Source organism: Hippocampus bargibanti, linkage group LG06 (assembly GCF_051943395.1).
Source record: "Hippocampus bargibanti isolate YZ-2025 linkage group LG06, ASM5194339v1, whole genome shotgun sequence".
In the NCBI taxonomy this organism is placed as follows: Eukaryota; Metazoa; Chordata; class Actinopteri; order Syngnathiformes; family Syngnathidae; genus Hippocampus; species Hippocampus bargibanti.
The window spans coordinates 16,937,575-16,964,722 of NC_142739.1; the positions used below are offsets into that span (position 1 = coordinate 16,937,575).

Below are 27,148 nucleotides of genomic sequence, written 5' to 3' on the forward strand. Positions count from 1 at the left end.
TCTCGCCTTACCCTCCCTGCCCCCTCTCACGACCAGCTTTCCACAACCAACATCTGCCCTCCCAACCGTTGCCACACCCTCAGCCGCCACTCTGCCTCCTGGTTCCTGCCTGTCTGTCACAACTGCGCAGGTGAGGAACCAACTGAGGAGGATGAAGGTGAGGAAGGCAGCAGGTCCGGATGACATCAGTTCCCGACTCCTCAAGACCTGCTCCGACCAGCTGTGTGACATTGTCCAGCACTTGTTCAACCTGAGCCTGAAGCTGGGCAGAGTTCCACAGCTGTGGAAAACGTCATGCCTGGTCCCAGTGCCCAAGATTGCCAACCCCAAAGAGCTCAACAGCTACAGACCGGTGGCGCTGACGTCTCACCTGATGAAGACGCTGGAGAGACTCGTCCTCGCCCACCTGCGACCGCTGGCAAGCTCATCGCTGGACCCGCTGCAGTTTGCCTACCAGCCCAGCATCGGTGTGGAGGATGCCATCATCTACCTCCTCCATACGGCGTTGCTGCACCTGGAGAATGCTGGGAGCACGGTGAGGATCACATTCTTCGATTTCTCCAGTGCCTTCAACACCATCCAGCCCAGTCTACTGGGGGACAAGCTGCAGCATGCCGGAGTCGACCATCACCTCACATCCTGGATTACAGACTACCTCACAAACAGGCCACAGTACGTGAGGGTAAAGAACTGTGAGTCGGACAGGCTTCTCTGCAGCACCGGAGCGCCGCAGGGAACAGTCCTGGCTCCATTCCTCTTCACCCTCTACACCTCGGACTTCAACTACAACATCCCAACCTGCCACCTTCAGAAGTTCTCTGACGACTCAGCTATTGTCGGCCTCATTACAGAGGGAGACGATAGGGAGTACAGGGGACTGACAAAGGACTTTGTGGACTGGTGCCAGCAGAATCACCTCCAGATCAACACTGGCAAAACCAAGGAGCTGGTGGTGGATTTCTGCAGGAAACAATCGTCACCTGCACCGTTGAACATCCAGGGTTCGGACATTGAGAGGGTGACCTCCTACAAGTACCTGGGTGTTACTCTAAACAATAAACTGGACTGGACAACAAACACGGATGCCCTAATCAAAAAGGGACAGAGTCGCCTCTTCCTCCTCAGGAAACGGTGGGCAAACTTTTTGACTCGCGGGCCGCATTGGGTTCTAAAATTTGACAGAGGGGCCGGGCCAGGAGCATTTGGAGGGAGTGTTTGGGCCGGAAATACTAAACGTAAAGCATTAAAGGACAACCGACGCCTCCTGACAAGTTATGTCCATAATTTATAAAATCACTTCAAATGACTGCGACTGAGCGTATTTTACAAAGATTCCACAGCATATAGCTATAGTTTACGTTTTAAGACTTGCGCTGAATATTCATGAAGTCTTGTTTTCGAGTTGATGACGACCCCCATGTGACGTCACGTTTGTATCGCCCATGACCGAGAAAGCGACACATAATGCATTTTGGGTACTTTGTTTGGTCTGAAAACTTCTTGTTGATCCGTGTTGATGGCGAAATTAGAAGGAAAACACATAAATAACGCCATGGTGAATCGTTGTGTGTTGCACCAAGACAACTATTTGATATTCGCTGACACAAATTCCCAGCTGACAAATCAGCCCATTTCCAACGGAGCTTGGGCGCAATCTTCTGCATTTTCTGGGTGCTACATTGCTGTCATTGACGTCTCGAATTGATATGGGAGGACTCCTTGAATCAATTGCAAACATTTATGCTTTCCTCTTCAGAACTATTTGAATCATATTCATAACTGGATGAGTAACAAAAAAACATCTTCTCCGAATCTGAAGCCATTGTTTTGATTCTCGAGCAAGGCAAGACGTCTTGGCATGACGTCACGAACAAGGGGGTGGGACCTTCTGAAACTGGCCATTTCCGGATTCATTTTGAAATAATTTTTATTGGTGTTTCATTTCATTTAACTAAAAATATCAGCCTGCCTGATTTGGGTATTTTAGATGCTATAAAACGTTTTTCTGATGTCAGTGGGAAACAAAAAACATATGGTGCCGGTTGTCCTTTAAATGTAGTGTATACAAACCGCATAGCACAGTAAGAACACTACAACCCAATTTAGTAACTGTCTTTCAAATGTGAAAAATATCCCTGATCAGTTAATAAATTTGTCTCAAGGAATATGGCGTTTACATACTATTTCGCAGATACTTGGAGGAGGAAATGGAAATAGATTAAAATAACATATGCACTGTGATTTATCAAGATTGCGTCTGTTTTTAATAAGTTTTCATTGAAGGGGCAAAGTTAAAGAAATCAACATTTATTGAAAAATTGAATCACTTTCAACATTCAAAACATATTATTACACAACGAAATATTCAAGCTCAATAATACCTACTTGTGTTAAATTGCGCCAAATCATAGATGGTTTGTCCTGACCGCGCCCTCAACAAACTCTCCACTGACGCCCTCGCCTTCACTCGCAAACAATACACGCGTACCGTCGCCGAGCACACAGACATAGGCTACCTGCAGTTGAAATTTGCATACTCGGCACGGCAGCCAATCAGAAGCCTGCTTCTTTCTTCCAGACTTTATCAAGCGTTATAAAGTCGTGCAATTGCATGTCATTTTCCAATATAGATGCACAGAACCTCAGCCCAGAAGAAAGATTCAAAAGAAGCTAACAACATATGTGACGCTACAAAACGTAAATTTACATTAAACCGTAACTGTGAAGTGTACGTGGGACTTATGAAAGGGGCTTCTCCAGCTGTGACCCGCACGATCAAAAGATGGTCCACAGAAGCTGAAGAAGCTCTGCGGGACTGCTTTGATTCAACCAGGTGGGAGCTCTTTACTGAGATTCATGGGGAAGACATTGACTCACTCACCAACACCATCACAGACTACATTAACTTTTGTGAACAAAACACCGTACCCACCAGGACTGTGCGGTGTTTTGCCAACAACAAACCATGGATTAATCCCGACATAAAAGTCCTCCTGAAGGAGAAGAAAAGGGCTTTTGTGTCGGGCAACAGAGAGGAACTGAAGGCCGTGCAGATCCAACTGAGGAGGAAGATCAGAGAGGGGAAGAAGGCCTACAGGATGAAAATGGAGGAGCAGCTGCAAGCCAGCAATGTCGCTGGTGTCTGGAAGGGCCTGAAAAACATCTCAGGCCACAAAAGCCCAGTGACATTGAACGAAAAAGACAAGGACTGGGCAGATGAAATCAACCGCTTTTTCAATCGGTTTGACAAGACGCCAGCCGCCCCCGGCCCACCGTCAACTTCACCTGTAGCTGCACCTGCACCAACTCTCGCCTTACCCTCCCTGCCCCCTCTCACGACCAGCTTTCCACAACCAACATCTGCCCTCCCAACCGTTGCCACACCCTCAGCCGCCACTCTGCCTCCTGGTTCCTGCCTGTCTGTCACAACTGCGCAGGTGAGGAACCAACTGAGGAGGATGAAGGTGAGGAAGGCAGCAGGTCCGGATGACATCAGTTCCCGACTCCTCAAGACCTGCTCCGACCAGCTGTGTGACATTGTCCAGCACTTGTTCAACCTGAGCCTGAAGCTGGGCAGAGTTCCACAGCTGTGGAAAACGTCATGCCTGGTCCCAGTGCCCAAGATTGCCAACCCCAAAGAGCTCAACAGCTACAGACCGGTGGCGCTGACGTCTCACCTGATGAAGACGCTGGAGAGACTCGTCCTCGCCCACCTGCGACCGCTGGCAAGCTCATCGCTGGACCCGCTGCAGTTTGCCTACCAGCCCAGCATCGGTGTGGAGGATGCCATCATCTACCTCCTCCATACGGCGTTGCTGCACCTGGAGAATGCTGGGAGCACGGTGAGGATCACATTCTTCGATTTCTCCAGTGCCTTCAACACCATCCAGCCCAGTCTACTGGGGGACAAGCTGCAGCATGCCGGAGTCGACCATCACCTCACATCCTGGATTACAGACTACCTCACAAACAGGCCACAGTACGTGAGGGTAAAGAACTGTGAGTCGGACAGGCTTCTCTGCAGCACCGGAGCGCCGCAGGGAACAGTCCTGGCTCCATTCCTCTTCACCCTCTACACCTCGGACTTCAACTACAACATCCCAACCTGCCACCTTCAGAAGTTCTCTGACAGTGGCTCTTAGGAAGCAATGCTAACGTTGCATTGTGCACCACAATGACAATTGACTACTGCAGCAAAATCTACAGCCATGCACATTTACCGTAAATTAAGCAAGGTAGCATTTGTAGTAGGTACATTCTTCATTTAAAAAAAACTTCATAGTTTGTGACAATGTTTTTTAATGTGATTGGTTGTCTCATTGTGCTTCAAGTTGTGAAAAATGGGGCAGGCAAGTTTTCAGTGAACTGCCCTGTTGTCCACTAACTTTTTGACATGAGTTTCAGACACTGTTTTTACTATAATTTGGGCAAGTTCGGCGGGCCGGATTAAAAAGCCTAACGGGCCGTATGTGGCCCGCGGGCTGTAGTTTGCCCATGTCTGGCCTAGGGTCTGATCAAACCCAGTTTAAGAACCACTGGTTGAGAGGAATTAACTCATCAGGTGCAACACACACACACACACGCACACGCACACGCACTCACACACACACAACGTCACCAGCTCACCATATAGCTCATAATATAGTTTCATCCATTTAGGCATTTGCATGTGTGTCATGACTGTGTGTTTGTCGTTTGACGTTTATTTCCAGTCTTGCAATGTTGAGTGAAAACAAAACAAGACAACCTCAAATACAACTCAGCTGTCTCGCCTACAATCGAATTGTTACACCAGGACCGAGTGACTGTGGGCATGAAGTGATTAGACAACTGACCCTTTCGAGCACAGCTTTCTACTTGTCCCTTAATAATGTTCAGCCACTGGGATTTCCAAAATTTCCACCTGAAGTGGCAGAAGGGTAATATGATTCGCCAGTTCAGAAGATGGCACTTTTTCATTCTGTCACGGTTTGCAGGGGAGTGATGGTTGTGGATCACAGATAAGCAGGCAGGAGGGAGCAGCAGGATGTATTTGACAAATTGTATTAAAATAAAGTCAGCAGGAACAAAATCTAAAACATCAAAGTTGTCTCAACAGAAAAGTACAAAGTGTCAAAGAAAACCATGAGTAAAAATCTGCCAAGATGAAACAAACCTGACAGGGTGAGGCAAACACATTCACAGTAAAATAACCCGACACGGAATGGTCGTGCTGGGAGTCCTTTTAACTGCCACTGATGAGGACGACCAACACCTGTGCAACTGAGTGCGGGGCCGTCAGCGCTATCCGTTGGTCGCCAACCAGAACGTGACAGTCTGCCATGGATTGGAACGACCAACACCTGTGCAGGTGCCACGGGGCCGACAGCGCCGGATCGTGACAGTATCCCCCTTCAAAGGACTGCTACCAGAAGTCCCAACAGTCTCCTAAAAGGCCCAACTCGCCAGGGAACAATGGTGGAGACGGCAACCGTTGCCTCTCCAGCATATGATGGCCGGCGGCCTGATAGGAACGGAATTCATCCTGACATAGATGCGGTACAGTTCGTCGTGGACGTGAGTGCGACCCTTCTCACACAATCACGTGACGACGCATGGCTCGACGTTGCACTGCCAGGCGCAGAGTGGCACCCCGGACGGCCGTTGACGTGGACGTGGCACGGTTCGTCGTGTGACGCAATTCAAACTCGACGAGGCATGGCCTAACGTGGATGCGGCACGACTCGTCGTGGACGTGAGTGTGACCCTTCTCACACAATCACGTGACGAAGCATGGATTGACGTGGACTTCGCACTGGCAGACATTCAGTGTCACCTTGGACGGCCACCTGGAGAGAGGTCTCGGCCTGACGTGGACGCGGCACGGTTTGTCGTGGGCGTGAGTGCGCCCCTTCTCACACAATCACGCGACGACGCATGGCTCGACGTGGACGTCGCACTGCCAGGCACAGGGTGGACATGAGACCGTCTGTTATATCTGCGGGATCCCATGGTTTGTCGGGTCATTCTGTCACGGTTTGCATGGGGGGTGATGGTTGTGGATCCCAAATAAGCAGGCAGGAGGGAGCAGCAGGATGTATTTGACAAATTGTATTAAAATAAAGTCAGCAGGAACAAAATCTAAAACATCAAAGTTGTCTCAACAGAAAAGTACAAAGTGTCAAAGAAAACCATGAGTAAAAATCTGCCAAGATGAAACAAACCTGACAGGGTGAGGCAAATATATTCACAGTACAATGACCCGACACGGAATGGTCGTGCCGGGAGTCCTTTTAATTGGCACTGATGAGGACGACCAACACCAGTGCAACTGAGGGCGGGACCGTCAGCGCTATCCGTTGGTCGCCAACCAGAACGTGACAGTCTGCCATGGATTGGAACGACCAACACCTGTGCAGGTGCCAGCGGGGCCGACAGCGCCACCTGTTGGTCGCCAACCAGATCGTGACACATTCCATTAAAAAATATCGTCACAGAGCTAGTTAACTCATGGTAACAGTGCCTTAGTATTGTTTTCCTTTGTCGGGTTGTCACTTTTGTTTCTGAAGTGCAAATGTCTGGTTTGCAGGATAAACTTCTTTTATTTGGAATCACTGGAATAGAACACAAAACGAGACAGCCCTCCCAAAGGGACACTTCATTTTCTTCCATGCTCAGTTCTTGAAGGTGTATAATGTGTACATACTGTATGTGTGTCTGTATGTTGTATCTGTGGCAGCAAGACGGAGAGGAAGTGGGGGTTTGCTGTATCGCACATACTTTTACACACAATACTCAATATGGAAAAAATGTGTTCAGTGCATTCCAAAGATGATTGAGCAGAGTTGAATAGTCCAGTGTTCAGCTGTGTCCAGACCAATGAACTGGAAGCAAGTTCAGTAAGATGAACACATTTGGTATGTGTATTTTAGAAGAAAAAAAAACATATAGACCTCCGTTTCAATAATCATATTGAGAATGCAAAGCTATGAGGTACAGCTATTAGTGGAAAACGCACCATTCACTTACAATTATTCGCATCGGGTACCAAGTCAGGATCAACAATATCATCATGAAAATAGCATTAGCGTTAGAATGTGGGATACTCCTTATTTTTAATATTTCTTGGTAAATAAACAAGTTAGTGTTAGTTTATGCATTTCAGTATCAAGGTAAACCTCTTCTGAATAGCTCATAAAATAGTTACAATATATACTTACGTGGTATTTAATCCATGACGAAAAATAGAAGGCGCTTGGAAGATGGAGGAGAGCACATTGTGTTGCGCATAAAGGAGATGATGTCACTGACCCTCTTAAAGGCAAAGCTGCGTATAATCTGTTTTAAAGGGACATGTAACTTGTGCCGCATCAGTTTCAATCGACACTTGAACTGCTACCTTTCATTTTCTCGATCAAGATTCTAGAAGCATAATCGTCCGTAAATGGTTAACATCTATTCACGCCTGTAGTCGGCATCCGGCATTATTTGCTATCGCTTCAGCCCGACTGGAGGCGTGACTCGGGATACACGGAAGTAAAAACACGACTGTAGTCGTTTGCTGTGAAGAATGAGTTAACCCATTAGAATTTCCAACCTTTATTAATCATTTGGTCATAAAATGTAGTATGATCATCTTAATCACAAAAATAAACATTTATTCAATACATACCACACATTTTTTTCATATATTTATTCAGTTTGCCAGAGGCCTAAACAATTCATTGGTGGCGCTATGATGATTGATTAGAGCCTTCGTCAAATATGCTTCTTTAATGCACATAACCAACCATATATATTCTAGTTACCGTATTTTCCGGTGTATAAGGTGCATCGGACTATAAGGCACACCATCAATGAATGAAAACAGTTTTCCAAATAAAAGGTACACCACATTAGAAGGCTCTACAGCAGAGCCTGGGGTTATATATTACTTCTTCTACAGAGCCAAATAGAGTCTGTGACTGCTGACAGTAGTTGCGAAACCTGTTAAGGCTCAACATTACTTCACATATCAGGTGCACGTTCATCATTTGAAGAAAATGAAGGCTTTTAGGTGCACGTTATACACCGGAAATATACGGTAACTTTTTACAAAATTGATGACAATGATTTCTGCCTGATCAACATTCCTAGCCCCTTCCCCAATGCTTAATCTGTACCCATTGGTGAGAATTTTCACCCACAATTTACATCAAACATGAAAATGGACAGCCCCCCGTGATTTTGGCTAAGATACTATTGAATTACATGCAAACATTCATTACCAGTTTAACCAAAATTATTTTAATTGCGTTTCCGAACAGTGACATTTCCATAGATATCTTTCTTGTGTATGGACTGAGTTTATGCAGTTTTGAATTTATTAAGACTGCAACTTGCATACATTTTTCTAATATGAATAATTCATTATATTAATGATTGTGATGTTTCAATGAGACAGTGAAGTGTGAACATGGTCTTGCAGTGATGAATTAATATGAACAAGTACAAATAAGTGGATGACCAGACAACAAACAAAAACAATTTTAGAATGTCCCATCAAGGGTTACTATTTCATTCTTGTTCCCACGCTTACACGTCATCCTTATTTAAGTGAGACTTTGATTCACTTCCTCTCCATGTGAGAGATGAGTTCAGAGAGATGTTTCAATTGCCTGTTTTAACTGAGAAGTGTGATGATCATAGACTTAGCCTCTGGCTTCTCTCTTCAGAGCTTTCACCTTGCCGTGTGATATATAGTTGGAGACATTTGGCGCTATAAGCAAGTTGAATGTGCTAATACCATATCTAAATCAATTCAGTTAAACCACATTCAATGGTTAAAACCAGCACAACACAGTCTTTTTCTGGTATGATGCAGCACCATTGGGATCATTGCACTGTCGAGGTCAGAGGTTAATTTTAAGTGCACTTTTCAAGAAGCTGTAATCCGTGACCTGGAATGGCTTTGCTTCTGGCGGAAGTTCAGCAAAAGTGTGCTTGTGTTCAATACCTCACTGATAGGCATAGTCCTGTGTTCCAAATTATGTTTATATTTTTATACTGTATATATTTTTTATTTATATTTTATATTATATATACTCCCCTTCAAAATTACTCGAACACTGAGGCCACTTTTCTTCTGTCCTGCTGAAAACATGGCTTGGCATAAGAAGAAGAAATATCAACACTTAGCTTCTTTTTCCCTCCCATAAGGTTTTCATATCCACATTGGATACTTTAACTTTCTGACTGATCCATTCCATGCATTGCGATTTTTACATTTTCTCTATTGCCATTTGAGCGTGGAAAATAGAATCAGAATCAGAATCATCTTTATTGCCAAGTATGTAGAACACACAAGGAATTTGTTTCCGGTAGAACACGCTGCACTAGTATCGTCGTCAAAAAAACTGCTAAGTGGCACTATACAGTTCCATTTTGGCTACTGTTGAAAGAGTTGAAAGAGTTCAAAGAGTTAATGGCTTGGGGGAAGAAGCTGTTTAACAGACAACTCGGGCCGAGCGAGCGGAGCTCATGCTGTGCGATGGAAAATCTGTATTTGTTATTTGTTCTCTAATGTTTGCTATTGAGTCTTATTTTTGTCAATCCCAAGCAACTTCTGACTGAATACACATACAGTCCAAGTGGAGCTCGTCAAGAACCCCATGGCGTCTAATGAGGAGCCGCCTGGAGAGTTTAGGTTGATGTTAATTTGTTTTGTTTTTGTTGTAAACTGTGTGTCTGTAAATAATGTGTAAATGACGAGCTGTCCTTGCATGCCAGCTGGCTGGACCACACAAGCATTTACACAGCAATACACACGTACACACCTACTGATGCACACTCATTACAAGGAAGCCCATTCAGTAGTCAGTGCTACACCATTGCCAAGGTCTTTGTTTAGATTTCATTTATGGTTTGATCATTATTTGCGAGCAATTTTGGATGTTGTAAAACAAAACAATGTTCTCTCGATTTCTTGGAAGGGAGGAGAAAAAAATGGAAACTGACTATAGTCTAACTTCAAGTCGCACTAAACCCTGGACAGTATTTTTTTACATTGAGTTCTATTTCTGTGAGACTTTGAATCTACTACAGGGAAGGCCAGTCAGCATCAAAAGGTTTTGTATTTGGAGGCTAATAATAAGGGTCTTTTCCCCCCTTTGTCATTAAATAATAAAGGCTTACTGAAAGAATAGACAGTCTAGATTTTCCGAATCCATGAACATCCTAAGCAGGTTTTGTGTTCCAGTTGATTGGAATGTATGCTTTTTTAATCACCTGGGATAAATAATGTCACGTTGTCAAATGCAACTCCTTAAAAACACCGTATCAAATTGCATAAGTACACTCAAACTGATTCGTCTGCGTAAGCTCTCAGTCGTACAGGAGTGGTCCATCGATGAGAAGGTTTCTTCAGCCGTCATCTGTACTTTTTTGAAGGTGTCAGACGTTTCGCCTCCTATCCAAGAGGCTTCGTCAGCGAACTAAAGTCTTACTGGTCGTATTGGCCCTATTTATTTATCCCTAATGTCCAGACATGGCGGCGCCGGACACAGCTATGATAGATCCTTACTCTCAGGTTGGGGGGACTCAAACTGGTTGTTTTACACATGCATGCGTAGCAACATGAAAACATCTGCATCGACACACACACATGCCATACATGGCCAGTGCCCCACAAAAAGAAACACACATATTCATGTAAGCATTAATGCGAACACAAGATAAAATTAGCTTTATAGCGTATCAGCGGCACTCATGGTATTGAGCCTGAAGCAGCATGTTTCCAAATGTATCTCAGTGGTCTAACTTCAGACCTGTAGAGGTGCCTGCAGTGTATTTTTGGGTTAGTACTCTGGGATGTTTACCCAGTGGTAGTGGTACCAAAAGGTAAGTAGGGTATCCATTTTAAGAAATTAAAATACATTCATCGATTGATACTTTATTTCAAAAGCCAAGTTCCCCAGGAATGAAAAGTGCAAGAAACTTTCAAAGTCTGTAAGGATTGATTACATCCCGGAAGTCAAACGCACATTTTAGTGACAGTTTCCCTTAGAGGGCCGCTATCACCAAAACCATATACAGAAATCCACTACTGGATAGGTTATTGTAATGAGAGGTCTAGTGAAAACAAAAAGCTGACAATATCTGATCACATCTGAGAATTTGAAGTTTTGAAATTGATTTTAGCAAGAATCACGGAAGTTGACATGTTTAATTTGCCTTGCCACATAAAACGATGCCTTGAGTGTGACATTATGTTGAATGCAAGTCAAACTTTAAACTTGTGTACTTCTCTGACTATACTTTATCTAATTCACCCTTGGCGACCCAGTAGTCGAGTGGTTAGCATGCACGGTTAATAGTGCAGAGGTCATGAGTTCAAGACCCAGTCCGGCCTCCCTGTGGGTTTGCATGTTCTCCTTGGGCCCACATGGGTTTTCTCCGGATCCTCCAGTTTCCTCCCTCATATCAAAAACATCCATGACAGGCCAATTGAACACTCTAAATTGTCCTTATGTTTGAGAGTGACTGTTGTTTGTCTCCTTATTCCCTGCGATTGGCTGGCAACCAATTTAGGGTGTCCACCGTCTCATGCCCGAAGATGGCTGGGATACGCTCCAGCAGCACCCCCGCAATCCTAATGGGGATAAAGCGGTCTGGAAAATGGATGAATGGATCGATGATTCACCCTTTCTTTCTTGCTTTTTCTTTCTTTTCTTTTTTTCTTTCTTTCGCTCTCTCTTTCCTTCTTTCTTTCCTTATTTCCTTCTTTCTTTCCTTGTTTATTTTATGCTCAAATTAATGTGACGATTTTTCTTCTGCAGGTTCAACTTCCGGAAGGCCTGATCCAATCAAATAGGTCATACAAAAGAAGTGAACAACTCAAAAACATGGCTGTGGCTGGATGTCCTGATTACTTCCTGCGTCATCCCAATTATCCGGTAACTTGCAAGAGTGCTTGTTTCCCCCCAATTCAATATTTGTTCAAAATCCACAAAACTCAATAACATCACCAGACTATAGTACGTAATTGTAGAGATGAGATCACAAAACCCAGAGTTGATGAAATTTATTTTGCATCATTACACAGTAAATTCAGACCAAAATAAAAAAGAATGGTACTTTGTCATACAAGTTATTTTTTTTCGAACAATGTGTGTGTATGTGTTGCAACAAAAACAAAAACTAAAAAACTGCAGAGCACAAATAACTGTCTTTGTTTTGTCATATTGTCTCTATGCTGTCATATTATTTGTTATTTAGTTTTTTTTTTTTTTTTTATTTTGACTTCAAGACGGCGCCGCGAGAGTGGCTGCCTTTCCAGCAGCTCATGTATTTTGTTTTTCTACTTTCATTCCTTTCATCACTTTGCTGCTGTGAAATGTAAATTTCTCCACTGTGAGACTAATAAAGGCATATCCAATCCAATCCAATATATTGAAATCAAGTAGTTATACTATTGAATACAAACTAAATCAGTTTTATGGAAATGCAGGGACAAAGCCTATAATAAATTAATCATGAGATATTTATTTTGATCACGTTTCAACCATGGGACTGGCGCGTTATCACTCTTTTGGTTATATAAATTCTACATTTTGTGAAGTATTATTTTAAATCATATTATTTATTTGTTTATTTGGAAGTGGTGAATATTGGGACTGCCTTCATCACAGCCTTACACGACATACTTGCGTGCAATTTGGTCACGTTTCTACTTCACGGAATGGCATGTGTGTAATTCTGGATTTCAAAAGGTAAATATAGGAAGAAAGGACAGTGTTGGTTCTGGCAGGGCGAGCTTCTGATGCTTTTTTTTTTCTTTGCAGCACACCCTAAACTTAAGAAGTGGATCGATAGTCGGGACAAAAGATTACCAATCATCTTAAATTATGTCTTGTCATTTCAGTTTGGTTTGTATTACTTTACATTGCAAACACTTATTTAAAGACGAGAAGAACACTAAAGCAGAGAATATGGTGCGGAAGAGTCCTTAGTTTTGCTCAGTGGAGTTGAACCATGACCTTTTAGAATTTGTGCCTTAGCATCACCAGGCAAACATTGTTGGAGAGTTGCTTGGATGGAACGGTAAGGAATCAGTCACAGTCTGGTAGCTGGACAGACAGACAGTGTGTGTCGATAATGGTGATTTAGACTATTTGGACCTGGAATTTGGTGAAGCACCGTTGACTTTCATTATCATTTTGCATCACGATGATGCGAGTCTCATTACGATACTTTCAGTCTGACCAACGAAGCTTAACGTTGAGACAAATGATTGGCTACGGTCGGGTTGTTCAGTGATGTTGCTCGAACATGGGGAAGGCGGTCAGGAGTTCTTTTCTCATTAATGGCTCTTATGGTCCGATCCCAACACTTTTTTTTTAAACCAGACCCTCTGGAGCCCAGGCCAGGACAGGCAGAAAAATCTTGTATCGTATATGTGTTGATACTGAAACACTTCAAGGAGGCCTTAAAGGACAACCGACGCTCGGACAAGTTGTGTCCATAATTTGTAAAATCGCTTCAAATGACTTCTACTGAGCGTATTTTACACATATTCCACTGCATATAGCTATATTTTACGTTTTAAGACTCACGCTGAATATTCCGGAAGTCTTGTTTTTGAGTTGGGGACGAGTCCTGACATCACGTCACGGAAGGAACACCCCTGACCGAGAAAGGACATACTGTCACAGTCCTTTCATCACCTGAATGCAGTTTACGGTACTTTGTTTGTTCTGAAAATTTCAGATTAATAATGCGATGGGCGTTGTGTCGGAGGAACGAGAGAAGACGACTTGTCTGTGTAAGGTATTTATGTCAACTAACATAATCTTAACTTGTTGCCGTCAACAACCCTGTTTTACGACACTGCCGCGACGTCATGTGGCAGCGTGGCATATACGACATTTACCCCCCTCCCTGAAGGAACCACAAAAACTATTCTTTTTCCCTGCTTAGCCTTGTGGGTTATTCTGCCACGTAATAGGCTAAGCACCAGCTGGGATCAGAACACGAGAAGTCTGTGATGTAGTCATCTAAATACCGCGGGCGAAGGCAGACGCGAGCTGGCCGAGGCTCTGGTACCACAGGCACGGCTGGTTCACCACACTCTTCAAGGCATCCCACTGGTGTTGTCGGCCATATGACAGGAAGGTCAATGTTGTTGTTTGAGAGGTTCGAATCTGCGACAGGGGTTGGTGATACCACTCTCTTGAGGCAGCTGGCATGCCAATGCGACCCGTCAGCTAGACGGAAGGTGGCCGGTCCAACTTGGGCGGTAATCTGGACTGGTGCTGTCCAGAATGAGTCCAATTTGTGGGAGCGGTTGGGGCGGCGAATGCGGACCCAGTCCAGCACGGTAAGTGTGGGTTGCTTCCCCCGGTGCTTCTTGTCAAATTGCCGCTTCATACGCTACTGCTCGTTGGCCACTTTGCTGCTGAAGAAGACTCCGACATTGGTGTGGCTCCAGCAGGAGGACGGAGGTGGTCAAGGGGAAGCTGCAGTTCACGTCCCAGCATCAGGAAAGCTGGGGAGTCGCCTGTTGTGACATGAGGTGTTGCTCTGTAGTGCAACAGAGTGTTCTCTAGTGCAGAAGAGAATGGAAGGCCGTCTGCCAGGTGTGCTCTGAGTCCATTCTTCAGAGTTTGGTTGAACCTTTCTACGCCCCCATTGGCCTGGGGGTGATAAAAGGCTGTCCTGACATGCTTAATTCCCCTCGCCTCTGTGAAGGCTGCGAAGTCTGCTGAGATGAACTGAGGCCCATTATCTGTTGTGATAGTGTCAGGCACATCCCATTGTGCGAAAAGAGAAGATAGGAAGTCCGTGACGATTTTGGTTGTGACTGACCCGGCCGGCAAGACCTCAGGCCACTTCGAGTGGAGGTCGTATGCTACCAAGAGGAATCGCTAGTGTTGAGGCATGGCATGGAGCTCACCGCAAATGTCGACCTGGATTTGATTCCATGGGCGGGTCGGCCATGCAACGGGCTGCAATGGGCAAGTGGGGGCTGGCCAGTCTTGCCGCTTGTGAGGCATGCTGAACAGTCCTTGACCATAGTTTCTCCGTCGCTGTCTATACCTGGCCACCAGATTAGGCCCCTGCAGTGTTGCTTGACCCTCACGATACCCAGATGTCCCTTGTGAACCATGGTGAGAATGTGGGGCCCCGCGGTGACTGGAACCACAGTACAAAGCCCCCGAGCCATTCAGACATCGTTCCAACATGATGTGTCACAAGTCACGAATCCGATCCATGCGCACCAAATCCAGCAGACATTTAAACAGCTTCTTCCCCCAAGCCATTAACTCTTTGAACTCTTTCAACAGTAGCCAAAATGGAACTGTATAGTGCCACTTAGCAGTTTTTTTGACAACGATACTAGTGCAGCGTGTTCTACCGGAAACAAATTCCTTGTGTGTTCTACATACTTGGCAATAAAGATGATTCTGATTCTGATTCTGATTCTGATGTTGGGCTGTGTAGGTCAAAATGGGCGAGTACTGGCGGGGAGGTGCGCTGTGTCTTGAGTCCGCGAACAGCTGCCGAGCATGCTGGTGTCTATGACCAAAGGGTGTTCTGCTTTAGGAGGGCCCGAAGTGGCGTGGTTGTATCGGAGTAGTTCCGGAGGAAACGCAAGTAGAAGGCTGTCATGCCCAGAAAAGAGGACAATTCTACAGGGCATTAGGGTTCTGGCAGGCGCAGTACTGCTTCTACCGCTTCAATTTCTACCGCTGCTTTGTTCGCGGTTATAGTCAGAAGGCACTCCCCCTCACTAACCTCACATCCACCAAGGTTCCCTTCAGGTGGACACCCGACGCAGAGGGGGCGTTCAACCGCCTCCGCCAAGCCTTTTCCAACCCCCCAGTCCTACGTCATCCCGACCCGGACCTTGCATTCGTCGAGGTCGACGCTTCCGAGTCCGGAGTGGGGGGCGGCCTGTCTCAGCGCTCCCTACCGACAAGAAACTTCGCCCATGCGCCTTCTTCTCCCGCCGGCTCAGCCCCGCAGAAGCCAACTACGATGTAGGCAACCGGGAACTGTTGACGGTCACCCTGGCGCTGCAAGAGTGGAGACACTGGCTTGAGGGGGCCAAACACCCCTTCACTGTATATACCGACCACAAGAACCTGGCTGCCATCCGGTCTGCCAAGAGGCTCAACTCTCGGCAGGCCCGATGGGCACTCTTCCTCACACGGTTTAACTTTTCTCTCACCTACTGCCCAGGGTCGCAGAACACCAAGCCAGACGCCCTATCTCGCATCCACGAGCCCGCAGAGAAGGAGGAAACCATCGCCAACATCCTGCCGGCCCAACATATCCTGGGTGCCCTGCGGTGGGAGGTTGAGAGGAAAGTCCAGGCAGCCCAGGGGAGTAACCCCATCCCCAAGGGTTGCTCGGTGGATCGCCTGTTCGTCCGCCCACGCTACGCACCGAGGTGCTACTCTGGGGACACACCTCCAGGGTAGCCTGTCACCCAGGGGTCAACAGGATGATCCAGCTCATCGCCCAGCGGTTCTGGTGGCCGGAGTACAGGAAGGACGTCATGGAGTTTGTGAAGGCGTGCCCGGCCTGCGCTCGTGGGAAGGCCTCCCACCAACCCCCGGCAGGACTCCTCCAGTCACTAAGCCACTACCTGTCCCCTCCCGACCCTGGTCCCACATCTCTGTCGACTTTGTCACAGGTCCCCCCCCTCCCGCGGCAAAACGGTCATCCTCACCGTGGTGGACCACTTCTCGAAGTCGACCCACTTCGTCCCGTTAACCAGGTTGCCGTCGGCCATCGAGACGGCTCAACTCCTGGTTAACCACGTCGTCCGTGTCCACGGGATTCCAACGGACATCGTGTCGGACCGGGGACCGCAGTTCGTCTCCAAGGTATGGAAATGTTTCTGTCGGTCCCTAGTGGCGTCGGCGAGCCTGTAGTCTGGCTACCATCCCCAGACCAACAAGAACCAGGACCTGGAGGCGGCCCTCCGGTGTGTGTGCCTTCACAGTCCTGCGTCGTGGGCCCTCCACTTACCGTGGGTGGAGTACGCCCACAACACCCTGGTCTCCACAGCCACAGGTCGGTCCCCGTTCATGTCCGCCTGTGGCTATCAGCCGCCTCTGTTCCCCACCCAGGAGGTCCAGGTGGAGGTCCCGTCCATTGAACACCACCTGAGACGCCCATCGAGTGTGGAAGGAGACCAGGGCCGCCCTGTCGCGCACGGCGTCCCGGAACCAGCTAGTCGCGGACCGTCGTCGCCGACAGGCACCCAACTACCAGGTCGGACAGGAGGTATGGCTGTCCACGAGGGACCTCCCACTGGCCGGGACTTCGGCCAAGCTGGGCCCACGCTTCACAGGTCCCTTCCCCATCGAGACCATCCTCAGCCCGGTCTCGGTGAGGCTCCGGCTGCCACCCACGATGCGGATCCATGCGGTCTTCCATGTTTCCCTTCTCAAGCCAGTGGAGACCAGCACCGATAATCATTTCCTCCTCCAAGGGGCCGAATTTACAGAGGGCCCCTAAACACCTCAAGTCGGCAAAGTAATGGTGCGCTAGCTCGCCCGAGCGTTGCCGTCTTTGATGAAAGGCTATCCGGCGGACAATCACACTCTGAGGGGGGGGGGGGGGGATGTCGGGCCAATAAGGTGACACAATCCTTGTATGTCTGCGTGGGTCCGAGAGAGCGAAAAATGCGCTGCCCCTCACTACCTAAGCCGTGTATTAGCATAGCCGTTAGCCGTGCGTCGCTTGCCTGGTTTAGTCTGATCTCCGTCAGATATGTCGTAAACGAGTCATACCAACGGGACCACGGGACTGGTCGCTCACCGGGGAGCGCGAGGAACGAGGGGAGGGGAGCTGCGTGAAAGTCTATCTTCGTCGCCAATGTTGTGTCGGAGGACGAGAGGAGACGACTTGTCTATCTAAGGTATTTATTTCAACTAACATCATCTTAACTTGTTGCTGTCAACAACCCTGTTTTACGACACTGCCGCGACGTCATGTGGCAGTGTGGCATATACTACAGAATCGTTGTGTGTTACACCGAACAACTATTTGATATTCGCTGACAAAAATGCGAAGGAGAAAAATCAGCCCCTTTCCACGGACCTTTGTCGCCATCTTGTGGGTGAAACATTTCTCTCCAGATGCCTCAAAATGACACGAAATGAATACTTTAATTTATTGCAAACATGTATGCTTTCCTCTTCAGAACTATTTGAATCATATTCATAACTGGATGAGTAACAAGAAAACATCTTCTCCGAATCTGAAGCCATTGTTTTGATTCTCGAGCAAGGCAAGACGTCTTGGCGTGACACCACGAACAAGAGGGCGAGACCTTCTGAAACTGGCCACTTCCGGTTTCAAATTGAAGTACTTTTTAGAAACTTAAAGTCATTTTTATTGGTGTTTTGCATTTGACTAAAAATGTCATCCTGCGTGTTTTGGGTATTTTAGATGCTATTAAAGGTTTTTCTGTTGTCAGCTAGGAAACATGGGTCGCGTGCAACGTTTGCGTTGTGTTGCCTGCTTAACACTACAAGGACTCCACTTTCTCAGTGGGTTTCAAAACTCTGAAGTACACTTTTGAGTCAGGGTGTAGTCCGAAGCAGGCTTCTGATTGGCTGCCGGTGCCGAGTATGCAAATTCCCAAACGAACGTTCGAAGACGCGAAAAATTATGACACATAATGTTTGTTAAATCCTCTCGCAAATTGCGAGAGTTCGTTTGGCAATTTGCATACTCTGCACCAGCAGCCAATCAGAAGCATGCTAGGGACTAAACCCTGACTAAAAAGTGTACTTCAGAGTTTTGAAACCCGCTGAGAAAGTGGAGTCAACGTGGCTCGTAGCGATTTGTTACCCGCTTACTACGCAAAAAAAGCGAATGGCACACGAGGGTGCAAAATGACGCAATCCCGGAAGATGACATAAATTTACGGAACGCAGGGAAAATACCTCGGACCGGATACACTCACGCATCAAAGGAAGAGTCCAGGTACGGTGGCGAGTTGAGTCAATCATCCGGCATTGGCGAGGTGATCGCGAACCGTATAAATGCCCCGTGTCCGTGATTAGAGAATGACAGCAGGTGGAGAACGGCCGGGAGAGTCAGCCCCCCCCCCCCCTCCCCGATGTCAACTCGCAAGTGACAGGAGCAAAGAGGTGGTTTCGGTTTTCGAAAAAAATCGCTTTTCGAACAGGGTCCTGGAACGAATTATGGTCAAGAACCGAGGTACCACTGATATATATATATATATATATATATATATATATATATATATATATATATATATATATATACAGAGAGAGAGAGAGAGAGAGAGAGAGAGAGAGAGAGAGAGAGAGAGAGAGAGAGAGAGAGAGAGAGAGAGGGAGGGAGGGAGGGAGGGAGGGACGGACGGACGGACCGACGGACCGACGGACCGACAGACAGACAGACAGACAGACAGACAGACAGACAGACAGACAGACAGATAGATAGATAGACAGATAGATAGATAGATAGATAGATAGATAGATAGATAGATAGATAGATAGATAGATAGATAGATAGATAGATAGATAGATAGATAGATAGATAGATACTTTTGTCCAAACTTTTCAGTAAAGTCTACTTTCATCCCTGGGATAAGTTGCTGTATTTGTTTTTTTCAATAGGGGCTCTTCACACTGCGTTACAGCCACGAGACCAGAGGAAATTATTAATTTGGACCCGTTCTGCATTCTATTCATTTCACATTCAGTAATATTCCTCTCAATTCAACATTACTTGAAGTGTAACGTCAGGACCACCACAAGAAAGTAAAACATGAAGTTTGTCCAAAAACATTGACTAGCAAAGTCATTCTGTGAGTTATGGGATCTTGTACTCTGTGTACAAGCCATGGGGACAAAATGTAAGTCAAAGATGCCTGATTTTTTTTTTAAATAATGATACACTGTACTTACTGTGGCACCTCACCTCGAAGCCGTCAGACTCAATAATAATAGCCTTTGCTTCGTAAGAGACGAGACTTGTACAACCTCCGTCTGCTTCATTGTGATTAAAAACATGACTTGGGGTATCTTAAGTATCTCTGTGGCTATACGTATTGTATTGTGGAAATGTTCTGTTTATTCGCATTTACAAAGCTGTAGTTTTGGAGGAGGTGTGCTGTGGAAGACAGACGGTCTCTGCCATCATCAGCCTTCTGTCCAGGGACATTCCGTTCTTCCTCTTGTTAGGCCCTGTCTAAACATTAAATGCATTCCCAATCGATTGGGCTCTCCCTCATGTGGTTGTATAAAAAACAAATCCAAATTAAGTGCATAAATTCTTTCCTTACTGTATTTCAGTAGTCCAGCAATAAATAATGCTCGTTCACATTGAGTGTCTGAGATGAAGCGGTGTTTGAGATGCATGGAATGTATTCACTGAACATAATATCGTAAATGTTCTGGGACGTTTTTCTTGATAAAGCTTGCATTCCTATCAACCGATTTTGTGACTGAATTTGATTATTTTTCAGTATACAGTGGGACCTTGGCTTACAAACTTAATTGGTTCCCAGACAGAGTATGTATGGCGAAAAGTGTGTATCCCAAAAATTAATTTCCCATAGGAAACCATTAAAATGATAATAATCCATTCCCAGGTCTTCATAAAATATAATTTTCAACGCAATAAGCCTTAAACCTACACACAACATACCTTATTATATGTATAATAAATGTGCTATTTTATTGTAATGAAAGAAATACACTGCACTGTACAATAAAGTCACTTTATTTACATTTGTGATGGTCGTTGATGGCTCTTAATTGACACCTGTTGCTTTCTGACTTGTAAGGTCTTACGAAAGTGAGGCATCACATTATCATTCATCATGTTGATAATTCTCATCGCCACAGTCTTTTCTGGATAGAACTGTTCAATAAAAGCCTGCACATCACAAATGCTTCCATGCTGCTTTCAAGGATCGAAGGGTAACATCATGCCAAGCTTTTTCTATAAGCTGAACACAATGATACTGTCACGTTCCGATCATGACAGGGATAGCTGACTGGCCGGAACGTTAAAAGGGGTTGGATCCCTAAGCAGGCGGCAGAGACGTAGGTGCTGGCAGAGATTTTATTATAACAAGAGGCGCGAGTCCGATGATTCCACAGACCCGACAAAAGAAGGCGGGCGGCGGTGGTCTGTCCAGCCTATCAAGCTCGGCCAAAAAAAAGAAATAGCACGTGGGGGTGAAGAAACTCGCGATCCCGGAAAAGCAACAAATTTACGCGATCGCGGCTGACAATCACCTCAGGCCAAACAACCTCTTGTGCTGGCAAGTCCAAGACACTGGTGAGGCGCGAGGCGTCGTAGTCATGTCACTGGTGAGGTGACAGTGACTCGTTGAAATGTCCCAGTATCGGTGAATAAGGGATTGACATCAGCTGGCGGAGGTTGGGAGCGGTGGCCCCGCCCCAGCTGTCAACTTGCACGTGACAAGTTCATGTCATTAGTCATGTGAAAGCATCAAGTAAATAACGTCTTTGTGTAAACCTTTCTTGCGAAGGATGGTAGCAATGGTGGACTTAGCATATCGGTACCGGGCTCTTTGTTTGTAGAATGGTAGTAGAAAGTTACTCTGAGGGAAGTGACACACAGCGTGGGAGATGTGTCAGGCTGGGATTCATATGAAAGCTGCGGTGCGCACCTGTGACGCCACAAACGCACACCTCGTTCGTGTTTCTCAATGATCTCCTTCTTCTCCTCGACTGTAATTTTGTTTTGTGTCTTCTTCGGCTAAACACGAGCCTGTGGTGGTGTCTTTTTCGGTCTGATAACAGCAAAAGAATCGTTGAAGACGATCGACGTGTGCACTCATAGAAAGGGGATGTGGAAAGGTAGGCCGGCTGGGGCACTGTTCGGTCGTGTGCTTTGGTGTTCTTCTGCCGAAGATTACTCCGCCAGCCGTGGTGGGGGGTGTGTATCGCAAAAAGTAGTGCTTAATCCAACGTTTAATTTTCATAAATTTAACGTTCGTAAACTGAAAAGTTCATAAGGCAAGGTGTCCATAAACCGAGGCCCCACTGTATTACCACTATATGGATTTACCAGTGTGCAGGAATCTGAACTGAAGTGGATGGATTGTGCATTATTCGGCTGCACCTCGCATTTGTACATTTGATAATGACAGAAGATAACAAAATGTTCGGTGTGATCATTGAGTGGAGGGTGTGCTGCAATGAAAACAAAGGAACATTTAGACGAACAAAAAAGAAACTAAGAGCTTATTCAGAAAAAAATGATAAGAATGACGTTCTCATTTGTATTTTTTCAGTTCAAATGAAATAGAGTGATACCTCAGTTTACGAACTTAATTGGTTCCCAGAAAGTGTGTAAGGCGAAAATTATGTCTTCCAAACATCAATTTCCCATAGGAAACCATTAAAAATGGGAATAATCTGTTCCCAGGTCCCCATAAAACACAATTGTCGACTAAATCAGCCTTAAAAATACACAAAATATACCTTATTTTATGTATAATAAATGTGCTATTGTATTTTAATTGAATAAATAAACTTTACTGTGTAATAAAGTCGTTTCATTTAGCTTTGTAATGGTCGTTGAAGTAGTTGCCTCTTGATGATATAAATTGCCACCCTTTCTTGGACTCACTGTCCCCTACGACTGCTTTTCGTTAATCCAAATCAACCGAAGTTTTTCAATATCTTCAATTGGCTGAGACCGTTGCTTATACAACACAGAAACACCCTAAGCCACACATAGCAATGGCCAACTTGGCGTATTGGTACTGGGATGCTAAGTCACACAAACGCACACCTCATTCGTGTTTTCCGATGATCTCCTTCTTCTGCTCGACCATAATTTTCTTTTCTCGTTTCCTCTTCGGCTGAACACTAGCCTGTGGTGGAGTCTTTTTCCGTAGTAGTACTACCCATAGTAGTAAAAGTACTCCACTCGATAGCAAACCACGTCTGCACTCAAAGGGTGTGTGGAAAACTAGTCCGCCAGCCACCAGGGCGCTGTTTGATCGTATGGTTTGGTGTTCATCCGCCGAAAACTAGTCCGCCAGCCACTGTGGCACAGTGTGGTTTGGTTCGTCCGGCGAAAACTAGTTCGTATGCCAAGATTATATTCTCGCGAATTTAATGTTTGTTTGGAGAAAAGTTCGTAAACTGAGGTATTTAAAGCACATTTTAATTTTGGACGTTGTTTTCTGAAATATGCAAAATGCTGCTGAGAGTTTTACTGTCTTCATGAAACGTCTGTGTAAGCTCTCAGTCGTACAGGAGTGGTCCATCGATGAGAAGGTTTCTTCAGCCGTCATCTGTACAGATGACGGCTGAAGAAACCTTCTCATCGATGTCTTCATGAAATTCCGTTTTTATCTGACTTTGCCTCTCTGGCTTGATTTTTGTCTCCATCAGCAGGACAATATCGATCGGTCCACCAATCACACACAGATGAATCTCATTGGTCCAAGCTTCCAACAGTCTACCAATCACACTTCAACAAGCCATCAAGGTATGTTACTTTTTAAATTTCAATGTAAAATTATGTAATTATTGAAATTAATGGATTACTATATTTTTTAAAGCATGTGTGTGTGTGTGTGTGTGTGTGTGTGTGTGTGTGTGTGTGTGTGTGTGTGTGTGTGTGTGTGTGTGTGTGTGTGTGTGTGTGTGTGTGTGTATCAGAATCAGAATCAGAATCATCTTTATTGCCAAGTATGTAGAACACACAAGGAATTTGTTTCCGGTAGAACACGCTGCACTAGTATCGTCGTCAAAAAAAAAAAAACTGCTAAGTTGCACTATACAGTTCCATTTTGGCTACTGTTGAATGTGTGTGTGTGTGTGTGTGTGTGTGTGTGTGTGTGTGTGTGTGTGTGTGCGTGAGTCTGTGTGTGTGCTGTGCGTGCATGTGTGTGTAGGGGAACCTGTGAGACATAAATAGGAAAAAACATTAATAAAAAACAACTTTCAAAAAAATACAATAAATAACTAAAGTCATCTGTATTCTGTATCTGTCACTCTTGTTCTCTTGAGTTTCCTCCATGCGCCTGATGCAAAAAAAATGACAATGTAATTTCTGCTCCATTTATTTCCTATGCCGTGGCCAAGTGTTCTAATTCATTGGTTGAGTCCATGCAGACTCCCCGCCTTTATCTCCCATGCTGAGCTAATATTGTACTTAAATCTCATGCTCCGATTGTCGGAATCAGAATCAGAATCAGAATACCTTTATTCGTCCCGCAATGGGGAAATTTGCAGTCCACAGCAGCAATTGAAGAGGGATGGGGTTGGGGTGGGAGTGAAAGGATAGAAAACAAGATATTCTAAGCATAACAAAATAAAAATGTCAACTGTATACTGTGCAAATGTAGATGTGCAAAAACCGTTCTATAAACAAGACTGTACATAGTGCAGAATCAAGAAATGCATTTAGATATATTGCAACAACCCATATTTACAAGTGTCCAGTTTTTTTTTTTTTTTTTTTTTTTCACATGTGATCATTGGGAATTGTGAAGCCTGACAGCAGTCGGTAGGAACGAGCGGCGGTACCTCTCCTTCTTGCAGCGCGGGTGTAATAGTCTCTGGCTAAAGGAGCTACCCAGAGCTGTCAGGATGGGCAGGAGGGGGTGGGAGGGGCTGTCCGTCATAGCTTTTAGTTTAGCTAGCGTCCGTCTGTTGCCCACCTCCTCTAGAGAGTTCAGCGAGCAGCCCACGACAGAACTGGCCCGCTTGACAAAGCGCTCCAGTCTTTTTCTGTCCCGGGTGGTGATGCTGCCTGACCAGCAGACAATGCCATAGTGGATGGCTGATGCCACCACAGAGTCATAGAAAGTCTTTAGGAGTGACCCCTGAACTCCAAAAGACCTCAGTTTCCTGAGGAGGAAGAGGCGACTCTGTCCCTTTTTGATTAGGGCATCCGTGTTTGTTGTCCAGTCCAGTTTATTGTTGAGAGTAACACCCAGGTACTTGTAGGAGGTCACCCTCTCAATGTCCGAACCCTGGATGTTCAATGGTGCAGGTGACGATTGTTTCCTGCAGAAATCCACCACCAGCTCCTTGGTTTTGCCGGTGTTGATCTGGAGGTGATTCTGCTGGCACCAGTCCACAAAGTCCTTTGTCAGTCCCCTGTACTCCCTATCGTCTCCCTCTGTAATGAGGCCGACAATAGCTGAATCGTCAGAGAACTTCTGAAGGTGGCAGGTTGGGGTGTTGTAATTGAAGTCCGAGGTGTAGAGGGTGAAGAGGAATGGAGCCAGGACTGTTCCCTGCGGCGCCCCGGTGCTGCAGAGAAGCCTGCCCGACTCACAGTTCTTTACTCTCACGTACTGTGGCCTGTTTGTGAGGTAATCTGTAATCCAGGATGTGAGGTGATGGTCGACTCCGGCATGCTGCAGCTTGTCCCCCAGTAGACTTGGCTGGATGGTGTTGAAGGCACTGGAGAAATCGAAGAATGTGATCCTCACCGTGCTCCCAGCATTCTCCAGGTGCAGCAACGCCGTATGGAGGAGGTAGATGATGGCATCCTCCACACCGATGCTGGGCTGGTAGGCAAACTGCAGCGGGTCCAGCGATGAGCTTGCCAGCGGTCGCAGGTGGGCGAGGACGAGTCTCTCCAGCGTCTTAATCAGGTGAGACGTCAGCGACACCGGTCTGTAGCTGTTGAGCTCTTTGGGGTTGGCAATCTTGGGCACTGGGACCAGGCATGACGTTTTCCACAGCTGTGGAACTCTGCCCAGCTTCAGGCTCAGGTTGAACAAGTGCTGGACAATGTCACACAGCTGGTCGGAGCAGGTCTTGAGGAGTCGGGAACTGATGTCATCCGGACCTGCTGCCTTCCTCACCTGCATCCTCCTCAGTTGGTTCCTCACCTGCGCAGTTGTGACAGACAGGCAGGAACCAGGAGGCAGAGTGGCGGCTGAGGGTGTGGCAACGGTTGGGAGGGCAGATGTTGGTTGTGGAAAGCTGGTCGTGAGAGGGGGCAGGGAGGGTAAGGCCACAGTGAGAGTTGGTGCAGGTGCAGCTACAGGTGAAGTTGACGGTGGGCCGGGGGCGGCTGGCGTCTTGTCAAACCGATTGAAAAAGCGGTTGAGTTCATCTGCCCAGTCCTTGTCTTTTTCGTTCAATGTCACTGGGCTTTTGTGGCCTGAGATGTTTTTCAGGCCCTTCCAGACACCAGCGACATTGCTGGCTTGCAGCTGCTCCTCCATTTTCATCCTGTAGGCCTTCTTCCCCTCTCTGATCTTCCTCCTCAGTTGGATCTGCACGGCCTTCAGTTCCTCTCTGTTGCCCGACACAAAAGCCCTTTTCTTCTCCTTCAGGAGGACTTTTATGTCGGGATTAATCCATGGTTTGTTGTTGGCAAAACACCGCACAGTCCTGGTTGGTACGGTGTTTTGTTCACAAAAGTTAATGTAGTCTGTGATGGTGTTGGTGAGTGAGTCAATGTCTTCCCCATGAATCTCAGTAAAGAGCTCCCACCTGGTTGAATCAAAACAGTCCCGCAGAGCTTCTTCAGCTTCTGTGGACCATCTTTTGATCGTGCGGGTCACAGCTGGTTGCCTCTGCACAAGGGGTTTGTACACAGGCTGGAGATAAACCATATTGCGGTCTGCTCTTCCGAGAGGGGGGAGGGGGGAGGGTTTGTATGCATCCTTGGCGTTTGAATAAAATAGGTCCAATATGTTATTGTCTCTGGTGGCACAAGTTACATACTGTGTGAATGTTGGGAGGGAGAATTTCAGGGAAATGTGATTGAAGTCCCCTGAGATGATAAACAAGGCGTTGGGGGACTGGGTTTGCAGCTTGTTTACAACAGATATGAGGGTATCGGAGGCAGCACCGCCATTTGCCGTAGGGGGAATGTACGTCGTCACGGCTATGACGTGTGAGAATTCCCGTGGCAGGTAATGCGGCCGGAGGCTAACGGCTAGCAGCTCGATGTCCCGAGTGCAAAGTTTTTCCTTCACCGTGATGTGCCCAGGATTGCACCATTTGTCATTCACAAATACAGCAATCCCCCCTCCTTTCTGCTTACCGCTGCCTTCATTTCTGTCCGCTCGTACGAGTTGGAAGCCCTCCAACTCTGCGTGGGCATCCGGAGTGATTGCCGAAAGCCATGTCTCCGTGACGAGTAGCAAGCTGGCTTCCCGGTACTCCCTCTGATGTCG

General features: G+C 46.3%; 1 protein-coding gene across 3 annotated transcripts in view; it reads left to right on the forward strand.

Moving 5' to 3' along the window:
* grb10b (growth factor receptor-bound protein 10b) overlaps positions 1-27,148 on the forward strand; it is a 135,448-nt gene that overhangs the window by 17,023 nt on the left and 91,277 nt on the right. For 2 of the 3 annotated variants that reach the window (XM_088998809.1, XM_088998806.1), the window contains exons 2-3: positions 11,796-11,912; positions 23,391-23,487. In XM_088998809.1, the coding sequence (XP_088854935.1) occupies positions 11,862-11,912; positions 23,391-23,487 (148 nt within the window). In that variant the 5' untranslated portion in view covers positions 11,796-11,861. The remainder of the gene's footprint in view (positions 1-11,795; positions 11,913-23,390; positions 23,488-27,148) is intronic. The other variant, XM_088998808.1, reaches the window with a different exon arrangement.